A 12800-nucleotide genomic window follows, 5' to 3' on the forward strand; every position below is an offset into this window, starting at 1 on the left:
TTTTTTTTTTACACCTTACAGTTCATGTGGTTATGAAGGTTTACATGGTTATGGTCCAGGCTACAAAGTCACATTTGATTATAATTTCAGTCTAAATAGTTATTGGTAAATTAACTTGGCTCAAGCTCCAAGCTAAACCCCCCTATAACGGTGCTACTTAGAGGAAGAAAGAGAGAAGAGATGGGGAGGTGGAGGGATCCCGGATGAATTGTTGCTGGGATGGTGCAGTGACTGCTGCTTTTGTATGCACGAAATGATGATTGACAGGACTGAATGATTAGGCTCCCCCCGAACCTATGTTTGGAACTTCATTTATCCTATCCCATAGCAGTTTAGTTTAGGAACTAGGTAGGAAAAGGATCTACCTCATTTTGTGGATTTTTTCATTTTGGGTACTATCAACAGGCCAGAATTTTATAATACAATAAAGCAAGGCAGTTCAAGGCTTAATTAGCAGAATTTTAAAACTGAGACAAAACCTGACAGGTACTTAATGTAGATAAAACTGGGCTGATGTGATCATATTTCTTTTATATAACGTTACTCTGTGTGTTCGCTTGGTGGCTGGTATAAGAGACTTGTTGCACTTTGCAGTAATCTATATCGATATTAGAATCATATTAATACAAATTAATATTATCATAGTAATAAAAAATAAAAACTGGATGACTTGCATAAATGACATGCAATTCATTTAAAAATATGATGGAAAAAGCTCTCTGATTATGCTATGTTAGCCACTTGACAAAATAGTGTTGTGTCTGAGGAATGGTAAAAACATGGTACTCGTGGTAAATAAAAAAAAACAAGAGATTCAAACAATAAGACTAACCATGTTGAGCTATTTAACAATTATTAGTTTTTCATTGATAAATATATCCAAACAGTTGCTTACCTGTCTAATAAAACACATAATATATTAAAGCGTTTTTGGTGTTTCTATGGTTTCTTCAAAAGTAAAACTGGAAATTGAGGGTATGTGGATATGACGTCATTGACAGGTAACAAAATGACATGGTCCGTGTCCTGGTTAAAATTGCTGCTTTCTCTGGATTTAAACATTGTTGGAAATGTTTGAGATAATGAAAGTACACACATTAACAAAATATATAACATTGTACTAGTGGATTTTGGATATTTTATTCTAAAAATTGTAGCGATATTAGCTCAAAGGGGAAATATAATTATTCATAACTCATTATGATTATTATGATTAATTATGAATATTTTAATCAGTTAATCAGATTAACTTGATGTAGCTACATTGAAATTACAATCAATAAATCAGTTAATCCTGTGAACACTCAGTATTGATTATTAATTCTAAGAGAATGGTATTTTTCATGGCCACAGAAAATTGTTCTTTCATAGCATTTACAGCTTAGAGCTGGTAATATGATCTGATCATTTAAGAGCCAATCTATTGCAGACAGAGAGTCAGAACCAAATATGTATTATGCACAAGTTTATTAACTAAATCATGAACACATAACTAAACTAACAAACACATACATACATACACAAACACCAGTCACACGTACATGGATAAAAGGATAAATGATAGAGTGAAACCGGAAGTGGGAAACAGGAGGAGTAGGGAGATAGTCAAAAACAAGCAGGAAAAGGACCATCAGTGTTTTCAGTAATAAAGCACCTTTGCTAACAAAGGTGGTTCACAAATTAATACTAAACCACTGTTTGAAAATGTACGATACTTGCAAAATGCCTTTACTGTTAAGGAGCATCGGATCTGCAGGCTGAGGAGAAATCCTTGATGGTTTGGTCTGAAGTCGTAATCAATATCTTCTGCGTTGGATGAAGAAATATGAAACAACTTAAGCTGTAAATTTGACTCTTGTAGTAGGAAAGAGTTCTTTCTCTCCTAGTCAAGAACTCTTGACTAGGAGTCCTGCTGGGGGTGCAGGACAGGCCCACAGGCCTTGACCTGAAGAGGTCGCCCTGCAGGGCGTTAGTCCATCGATGCAAGAGAGAGAGGGAGGAGCATTGTGCGCTGGCTTTTAAGGTCCGGTGCTGGCCATTCCTCCTCTCAGTCAGTGGCCAATCATACTTGAGCTTCCGACAGAAAAGTTTACGATCTTTGTCTTAAGCAGATCATGTGCATGTAACTGAATTGGTTACAGATGGAGAAGAAACTATTAAAGATTCTTGTAATACTAATGTGCTACAGAGTTAGCAGCATGTAACATAAATTATAAAATGGGAAATGAAAGTTGGAGTCCATTGATACCAAACATGCTACCCATGTGATTTTAGTTAACCATACAGTAGTATGCAACTCTGAAACATTAATACATAGGAGTTCAAAAGAAAGAATTGATACATAGACCAAACCCTGTACAACACCGATTTTGTATCTCACAACTCTGACTTAATAACTCGCAATTGCAAGTTTATATCTCGTAATTCTGACTTTTTAACTCGCAATGTCGCAATTTATCACAATTTGTCACACTTTGTCACAATTCTGAGAAAAAAGTCATAATTGTGAGATGTAAACTTGAGATTGTAAGAAAAAAAATCTAAATTGTGAGATAAAGTCACAATTATCTTTTAAATGGTTTTATTCCATAGAAGTAACAATGGCAGTGACATTTTAAGATATGTCAGTGCAAGTTGCTTAAAAAGTTAAAACAGCTCAAACATTCATTTTAGTCTGGGACTAGGCTTAAGCCTAAGCCTAAGTCTGTGAAACCGGGCATCCATGTTATGTTTTAATGCATGACTCAAGGAATAAAATAGGCCAAAATTCTCAAAAGATTTATTCTGTTTTCATGAACAAGCAGACAAGTAGAATTTTGTTATTTGATAGGTAGGCTTAAAAACAATACAGTGTCAAATGTAAACTCAGTTTTTACAAAAAAATATTGAAAGATGTGGATTATGGGAATCCCTTTAGGATAGTTATTTCTTTCCCGGTGTAAAACAGACTGTAGTATTATGTAATTAAATTTGAGAAATAATTTGAGGAATAGAGCAAAACATCAGACACACTTTGAGTACCTTTTTATTATTTAAAATTAGCCTTTAGGAAATCAAGTCACACAAACATTTAGGCTCAGATTCCAAGTCTGATCAGAGTATATCTAATCATAACTGATTTACTGAATAAATGTGAAGATAAAATGTTTTCAGTAAAAGAATGAATTGGTAGACAACTTAAACCCAAGGCAAGTCTTAAATCTACACAACTTGGCCTTGACTTCAAAATATGTTTACAAGTGTGTACAATAATTGAAGCTTCTTAAAATATTGTCCAGGAAATTATAGTCATATTAATAGATACATTATAGACTGACAGATCCTTCTCTCTCTCATCTCCCTTGAATATTTACTATCCTTTCGTGTGACAATCCAGGGAGAAACACCAGGAAGACATTCCTTCATCATTTATTCCACCCCTTTCATGAACTCCAAGAACTCTGCAATATAAGGATAGTGGAGATGCATAAGGATAGATTTGCATCACGTTTAAAGCAATCTCCCATCGTTCCAAAACATCACAGCATGGACACTGCCTCCTGACACCATTGCTGACTTTTTTGATCAAAATGAACAATTTTAACTCTTTCCCCATCAGCGTTTTTTTATTTTTGATTTGTTTATGGCATAATAAGGTTCTCCAACTTATTAGTTTCAGAGAAACAACAGTTTATCTTTCCATAAAATAGCGTAACTCTTCCAAAGCCACACCCAACTTAATCATGCACTTTATATCACTCATGGTATTCATTTAGCAGTTGTGTTAATTATTCTTGTTTATCTTTTGTTAATAAAATGTATTTATTTTATTACACTTGTGTCTCTTGTGCTGATAATACAAGGTCTAAAAGGCTCTACAAGTTAACGATCTTACCAATCTTTCAGATAAATCAGCTGACCAATTCCCTTCAGTTTACATTGATTTTAAATGATTGAACAGCCCCCTGATGGGAGTCTTCTCATACTGCCAAGGTAGAAGACCTTGACTGGTGCCCCGAACTAAGAGAGAGTGGAAGTGGTCATCTGATGTACTCATAACCACACCTTAAGTGACATGTGATGCAAAAATCACAACATCAGCAGTGACGTGAGTATCAATCACTACAGTATTCAGTGTTATGTTGTATGTAGAAGGAAACAGATCTATTAGATATATCTCTACTGACACCACGTCTATTCCATCAGAATCATATGTGAGGGGGGTTAAGTGAACTTAACACAACAATAACACATGCTTACCATCATAATCAATTTTTCCATCATTGTTTTTGTCTCCATCCCTCATCAGTTCCTCAATGTCATCTTCAGTGATTGCTTCACCTGTAGCTTCCAGCATCAGCTTCAGTTCATCAAGATCAATGTACCCATCTGCATTCCTGTCCAGATATAATCAAAAACTATCAGAAACCACTAAACTTATCACAGGTCAGTTCTCTTAATTCAGTTTAAGGACACACATACTTATCAAACATACGGAAGAGTTCTGCCAGTTCTTCCTCCGACTTTCCTTTGCTGTCATCTTTCATGCATCTCACCATCATGACTAAAAACTCTTCGAAATCCACCGTACCACTGCCTGCATACATGCACCAACAATCAAGTTCATGACAGTGAATTTCAATGACAGTACATGCACTGACATTTTTATATGCTTTAAACTGCATTATTATTATTATTATTATTATTATTATTATTATTCGGCTAAATAAATAGATTAGTGTCGATGGTAAACACGTTAATAAAAAACCCTACATTTCTAAATACGATACCAAATGTTTTAAATTTGATACAATACCGACACTTTTTGTTACAATTTTAACGATACCGATACTGATTATTTCTTACATGAGTATGTGATTTTTGAAAATAATGCTCTTTTTTTTTTTTTTTTTTTTTATTACACAAATCATTACACAAAACTAGATGACACATACTGGCCATTAATAACAAATTTATCACAAAAGCAAATATGAGCACAATTAAAAATATGTGTACCAATAGGTGTAAAAATAATCTCATATTTTATAGAAATGTGATTAATAATAAAGTAGATTTTTATAACATAAATATAAATAAAATAAACTAAAATACCATGTATCATACTGTATATCAGTGCATCTTGCTGTACATTTTGCTACAGGTGAAAACTATGTTTCCTTTTCTGCCATTCTCTCTATCTTTCTCAGTTTAATGTGGAAGTGAGTGTGCATGTGCAGTTGTGCATAGCTCTATGCTCACTTTTCACAGTCATGTGACACAGGCCAGCTAAATATCCCATGGCTGTTAGGAGTACTTAAAACATTTGAAAGTGATGCCAAAACTCACATTTTGTATTATCATTTAAATATATCGATGTGCTCATCCCTACTTGGTAGTTGTACAGATTACTTTTACACTTATGTCCTGAGTAAATGAAGACAGAATTTTTGGGTGACCTATTCCTTGAATGGAGAAAGCTGGACTATAATATCAAAATCTCTGAGACTGTAGGATTTTATGAAGATTTATCACTGTAACATGTTGTTAAATGTCAAAGTTGCCTTGCTATTCCTGTAAGATAGGAGATTTCTACAACTGAGTGTATTTTAGTTGATATTAGTGTTTTAGTACCTCATTTGTGTTGTATTATTGTGCTGTAGAGACCACTTTTATAAGGTCTTGATCTTGGTCTTGTCTTGGTCTCGTCTTGGTCTCAACCGCGTTTTGACTTGCTCCTTTAATCTCGGTCTCAGACTAAGAAGACCCAGAATTTTATTTCAAAACTGGTCAAGACCACAACAGTGGGGATATCACAAAATTGCTGGTGAATTGTCTGATTTATTTGTTAACATCATTACTGTGATTGGCCAAAGTGACCATTTGGTTGATGCAACAGCAGCCACAGTACAATGGCGCCAGTGCACTCACCACACATCTAGTTTTCCCGGGAGGTATCCCATACAAGTACTGAACAGGCTCAACTCTGCTTAGCTTCAGTGGGCCACCAGTCTTGGGCTATAGGGCTGTGGTCATATCAAATTAAGACAAATGCCCACAAATTCAAGATATGATTGCAAAAAATTACTTGTATGAGATCTTGTTTTTTATATTATAAATGATATATCACAAGAGCAAGAACTGTTTTCACAAAAATGCGCACAATTGCAAACATGATATTGATTTTATACAAACATTCAATAAACAAAATTTTATTTTTAAAACATTAATCTCAACATTATTTATTGCAGTAATTGTAGCTTCTGTGCCACCTCTGCAGTGCAAAGATGAATTTTGTTGTTAGTGATTTAATGTGATGGGTAACAGCTCTATATAGTGTCTTATTTTTCTAAATGTATTTATTGATTAAATATAAGACATTTCTCAGGCAGTAAATATGGATATTTTAGAGGAATTTGAGAAGAGCTGGTCTGGTCTTAATCTTGATTTGACCAGTCTTGCCCTGCCTTGGTCTAGGTCTTGTCTTGGTCTCAACCCCTCAATGTCTTTGTCTTGTCTAGGGATGGGCATCATTAAGGTTTTAGCTGTATTACTACTCTTACCGATACTGATTATCCGTATACATAATTAACATTGCTTCATATTCTGAAATGTAAAATAAATATCTATAGAAAAAGAAACAGCAATGTTTAAACAAAACTAATATAAAACATCTATTTATAAATGCACCAGTGTTCAGACATTTTTTTGTGTTTTATAAACATAAGATAAGATACAATAAAAACAAAAACAAAGAAACAAAGTACAAACAAATGGTCAAATAAATACAATAAATGTACAATAAAACAAAGATACAAATGCAGTGCTTTCATTTCAGGAATATCTACTAATCTACTAATATTACTGTTCAGGTAAGTAATATGGCCTACAAAAGAAATCTAATAAAGTAATCAAATGTAAATAAACTAGGTGTGTGTGGGTACATGTATTCATCCTGAAACGTATGGAAGTCACGGTTCGGTTCATGCAGTTAGACGACGAATACAGTCAGTCACAGGCGATCCACACTCCAATCCAGAAGGGGGTGTGCGCGGTAATTCAATGCTGTTTGCTAACCGCCACAACAGGAAAAAGCGCAGAAGAAGAAGAACAGACGATCTGGATATGCCTGTAATCTTTCAAGCAGTGTTTCAGCCACAGAAAGACATCAATAAAGCAGCTTGAAAATAATATCTCACGTAGCATATTTACCTCAAACAAGTCATTTACTGTCCACAGCATGTTAGTCCACTAGAGAAATGAACTCTAGAGGGGAGCATTTTGCTAAATATATACACTATATTAGCTTATACTTTACCTGTTAGTAATGTCTTAATTATTTAATATATGTTTAAATAAATTTGTAATGAAAACAAGTTATCACAGTAACTATGTAAATGATTATATTTCTAAAATGAACTGAAGTAATAATTTTATAATTAGATTAAGAAGTTTCTTTTTTATTTGAGTGTTGATTATTATATCTAAAAAATAAATAGCAACTGAATTTAATAGCTTGGGCTCTGTTGTTAATTGTAACCTTTAATATTATAGTAATGTGCAAGAAAGGGCTCTCTGTATATAGTTTACAGCATTAGCTGAGACAGATGTTTTTATCCTTAAGAAAATGTAAATTATACTGTAATTGAATTTTAAGAGACACACAAATTTTTCAATAAACCACTGTTTAATAAAAAAGAAGGGAAAAAAAGCCATTTTATATTTAGTTTTTTCCCCCTGCTGTACCGAACCCGTAATGAACCGTGACTTCAATACCGAGGTACGTACCGAACCATCATGTTTGTGTACCATTACACCCATAAAAATAACACAGCATATTTTTCACTGTATAAATTGATAGATTAATGATTATTAAAGCTAAAGTTATATTTTGTTGTTTGATTCACATTAATAGGTTTACTAGACTGCTGCCACTTCAAGACCGAATGCAGACCTAATAATACACATATTTTCTCCCCACTATTTTCACCAGTTTAAGTGAATACTCTCCAAGCTGGTCATTTTGACATATTTTTGTGTGTATTTGATCGTTTTGATGTGGATTATTGTGCTTTTAATAGCTCTTTTTATTATCAAACAAGTCTCACAATTTAGCAACAGTAGAGACTGCATTATAAAATAATTTATTGACTTTGATGTTAAGTTTGGCCTTTTAGGGAGGAACGAAGGCGCACCGCTGTGAAGGGAAGGACGTTGCACTAGACAGAATGCGGCTGGTTTTTAATAGTTGCAAATATCTTCTTTTTATTATCCTTGGAAGCCAAAATCGAAATATAATAAGTAAAATTAGATTCTCACAGGCCTAAAGTGTAACCAGACGTTTGAATGTTTAGTTCTCTCCTAATTAAGCAGGGGCTTTTGTACACGCTGTAGCTCCACATGAGAGATCTCTCTTCTGGATTGCGAATATCAACAAATGCATAATAGACAAATGTCTTAATATTATCGCATAAAGAAAGAGCTGGCAAGATAAAATTTGCAAGATAACGTCTATATAGCAATAATAAATAGGCCAAGTAAGTGTATTTTCTTAATTTCTCCAGTACTGACAGCAGAACAGATAGCGCCAAAGCTTATTGATACTGCAGTCTTTCATAATTTAGCTCCGGGGCTCATTTAATACAGGGTTTCAGTACCCATCCCTATTCTTGTCTTTGTCTCAACACACACTGGTCTCAGTTTTGACTTGGTCTCGGTTTAGGTGGACTTGACTACAACACTAGTTGAATTTACAGGTTAGGGTTCTGAAACGTTAATTATTCTGGATTGTTCTAGACTTTACCGTCCTCATCCACCTCGTCAATCATCTCCTGGAGTTCTTCTGGCGTGGGGTTTTGGCCCAGCATCCTCATCACCTTTCCAAGCTCCTTAGTGCTGATACAGCCATCTTCAGCGTCCTGAACGAAAATATCAAATGCTGCGCGGAACTCTACAAAACACGACCACAGATCTTTAGCAGCTGGTTAAGCAGTTGTGTACAGTATAGTGTCTTTCTCATGAACAACTTAATGATATTGTTAATGTAAGTTAGTTTAGTAAATCTTTATTGTGTATAGCCCAGCTGAAAACCCAGCATAAACCAGCATTAATTCCATGTTTATCCAGGCTGGTTTATTCTGGATAGACCTGGAATAGTGCTGGTCTAGCTGGCGGACCAGCATAGTCATGCTGTTCTCAAGGAAAACTGAGCTGGTGTAGCTGGTCCATAGGCACTTCTGCTTCCCATGCTGGGGATAAGCAAACCAGCAGCCAGCATCCCATGCTGGTCCCAGTGTGAAAAACACACCTTACGCTGGGTGACCAGCAATGCTGGATTTTTAGCAGGGAGGCTATAAATAATTCTGTTGTTGTTTTTTATTAGTTGGGCATGGGTGTTAATTTCAGTCAGTTTTTGTTTTCATTGGTATTGATGCAATTTAAAGGCTTTTGCACACTGAGTCCGAAAATTTTGTATGCATTTTTTCGTATTCGTGATCCTAAAAATTCGTCACGCATAGAGACCTTGCACACTGAGTCCGATGTGTATTAATGAATCCGTTGTGAAAAAATTCGCAAAATAATACAAAATTAAGTCTTCAAGCACTGAGCATGATTTAGTTGTCCTCTCTCTTCTTAAAAAGACAAAAAGAAAGAGGAAATATTCGGTACATCCAATCCTGAGATTGCGTAGAGAGGAAGGAGAGTTCCACCTCATCAAGGAGCTGCGTGATTATCCCGAGCGTTTCAAAGTTTACTTCAGGATGTCAGTGCCTCAGTTTGATGCTTTGCTAGCGATACTGGCACACTTTATCTTTATATCCTGTCTCTTTCTGCACTTTGTTTGTCATACAGTGCTACTGCTTTGTGCTGTACATGACGTGGATCAACTTGTCAGATGGCATTGGGGATTTTGGCGTTCGTGTACGGTGGCTCTGAATTGTCAAAACGTCTCTCAAAATGTGTGCTACGGATGCGAAAAATGCAGAAAATCGAACCTGATCTGAATTTTTTTTTATGACGGACGAAAGTTTCAGAGGTAGTGTGCAAACGTGATTGACATAACGTGAGGTCGTATTTAATTTTGCATGCGAATTTCGTATTCAGTGTGCAAAGGCCTTAACAATTGTTTTAAATTCATAAACATACAGTACTGTAAAAAGGTATTACACACCGTAAAAATATGTATAAAAGTATAGGCCACACCTATATCTCAAAATGTTTGCTGTTCCTCTCTGAGTGGAACTCAATGACTAAAAATCAATTGGCGGTGTTCAGGCAGTTCCTTCCTCACCAGAGCCAGGAGCCGGAGACTTCCTTGAGCCAGCCCTGGCCAGGCCCTAGCTCCTCCCAGAGTAGAAGGGCGGGGCAAAGGGCCAGTGTGGCTGCCCGTGCTCCCTCTCATCAAGATCAGGGGACTGGGCATTGCACACAGCCACCTAGGGCTAGGGCTGATCTGAGGACGATCAGTGCTGCTATGATGGCTAGAAAGAAGCAGTCCTGATGGTTGTGACCGCAGGGTGTTCAAGGTGGTAGAATTTAGGGCTAAGGCATGACCTAGGCTATGTCTGTACGCCTTTCCTACTATTGCTCTGCTCTCCGGAGTTCTAGCCAGAGTTCGTCAGGACAAAGTTCTCCTATTGCTAGTAGCTCCATTAAGACCTGCCCAAGTATGGTTCTTGGACCTAATATCTTTACTGGTAGGCTCTCTGTGGGAGGCTTGGGGCACAATCTCTTATCCCTGGCCTGGGATATGGAAGCTGTGGGTCTGGCCCCTGAGGGGTACTAGCTCATAAATTCCGGTCTCTCAGTCGAGGTTGTTGAGACCATTTTGAATTTTAGACCTCCCTCCACTAGAAAACTGTATGCCATGAAGTGGCATCTCTTTGAGTCTTGGTGCTCAATGCACCAATCTAACCTAGTTCACTGCCTGGTTGGTTCAGTGCTGGAGCTTTTACAGGAGTGCCTTTCAGATGGTTAATCCCCTGCTATGCTTAAAGTATATGTGGCTGCTATATCTGCTTGCCATGACCACATAGATGTAGTCACTGTGGGGAGGCTTCCCCTGATATCTCACTTTCTTCATGGTGCAGACAGCTGAAGCCTACCTGCAGACCATTAGTGCCTTCATGGGACCTTTCCGTAGTCCTGAAAGGATTATCAGAGGCTCCATTCGAGCCTTTGGATTCAGCATCAGAGAAGTTTCTGACTCTCAAGGTGGCTCTGTTATTAGCATTAACTTTGCTAAAAAGGGTAGCAGATTTGCAAGCCTTATCAGTTTCCCCATCCTGCCTACACTTCGCCTCTGAACTGGTAAGGTCACATTGCACCCAAGGCCGGATTACATTTCAAAGGTGCAGTTTTTGACTGTTCATTCGGCCGTACTTCTATTTTTATTTCCCCCAATGTTTGAATCGGCGGACCCTACACATAAAACCACAAAGAAATAACTTGAGATGGCCAAATTAATGTCCAAACCTCAAATCCAATTTAAATAATGTGGGGGGACTTTAAGCGGGCCATTTCTATTTTCATTGTTATTTTACAGTGTTATCATGTACTTTTTACAGCACTGTAGGTAGCAAAAAAAAGTATAATCTAGAGGCATTTTAGAACATATCGCATAACATTTTTGGCCAGTCTGAGACCAAATGCTATATTACTATACCATACCATTTTTCTGTTCATCAGTGAGCTGCTCTGCCTGTTGAAGAAATTATTGGATCAATAATTATGACAACACATGATGTACACTACATAAATAAACAAACATGCATCCACACAGATATTACAGTCCTTTTGGTCAGTAGACTTTGGTAAGTGGATTTGTGTGAATTTGGTATTTTTGTAACAAACATTAAATGAACTATAAAACATATTAATTAAAAAGTTTCTAATCAAATAAAGAAAAAGGGAAAAAAAGTATTCCAGAGAAACGGAGGGGATACTTCAGAAATATCAGCAGCAGCAATACCTTTTAAGGAAGCTCAATTCTTTTGGGGTCAATAAGAACATTCTCACTTTGTTTTACTACTCCTATATTGAAAGTGCCAATACATTCTCCATTGTCTGCTGGTTTCATTCTATCAGCCTTCAGAGTAGAAATCATTTGGAGCGCACAGTTAACGTCTGTTCAAAAAATTAATGGACTTCCTATTAAGACCCTTTCCACTATAAGTGAACAGGTTGGCTGGCAGGATTTTACAAGACTCTACACACGTCTTGTTTTCGGTCTTTGAGTGGCTCCCTTCAGGGTGACGGTTTTGCCAAAGTGGTGAAACTTTTAAATTCTCAGTCATCTCTGACCCCCTTTGTTTACCATGTCGTGATTATATATATATACACACACACACACACACATACACACACACACACACACACACACACACACACACATATTTATTAATTTCTTTATATGCTTTTTAGATACCCACTTGTTGTAGATTATATGTATACTGTGCACATTGTGTTTATTTATCTAATGTGTGGTGCTTTTGACGTACATTGTTTATGTTACTCTACAGTATGTAACTTTGTGAATTGCCCTTCGGGGACAAATAAAGTGTTGAATTGAATTGAACAGGGCTGCATCACACAGTAGGATGAAGGGGGTGGATTCTGGAATCCACTGCCGCTTCAATGTATATCTCTTGAGTGATTTATAATCAAGTTATTACTCAATATTCATCCTTTTAAATTATAAATGATTTGAATGATTAAGCAGCCATTTTACTTTTCAATCACTAGACTGTACCTTTATATCTTCAATCTCTAGACTGTACTTCTTACTGTGAGAAAGAACATGTTATGAGGATGTTTTGGGAAAG

The 12800-nt window shown here is 36.4% G+C and overlaps 1 protein-coding gene across 1 annotated transcript in view; it reads right to left on the reverse strand.

Moving 5' to 3' along the window:
• Positions 1–2762: 2762 nt before the first annotated feature.
• tnnc1a (troponin C type 1a (slow)) overlaps positions 2763–12800 on the reverse strand; it is an 85950-nt gene continuing 75912 nt past the window's right edge. The window contains exons 3-7 of the mRNA XM_051880984.1: positions 11647–11677; positions 8780–8926; positions 4462–4576; positions 4240–4376; positions 2763–3440 (exon numbers count right to left, since the gene is read on the reverse strand). Of these exons, the coding sequence (XP_051736944.1) occupies positions 3409–3440; positions 4240–4376; positions 4462–4576; positions 8780–8926; positions 11647–11677 (462 nt within the window). The 3' untranslated portion in view covers positions 2763–3408. The remainder of the gene's footprint in view (positions 3441–4239; positions 4377–4461; positions 4577–8779; positions 8927–11646; positions 11678–12800) is intronic.

The sequence above is a fragment of the Ctenopharyngodon idella genome, chromosome 22 (genome assembly GCF_019924925.1).
Source record: "Ctenopharyngodon idella isolate HZGC_01 chromosome 22, HZGC01, whole genome shotgun sequence".
Lineage (NCBI taxonomy): Eukaryota > Metazoa > Chordata > Actinopteri > Cypriniformes > Xenocyprididae > Ctenopharyngodon > Ctenopharyngodon idella.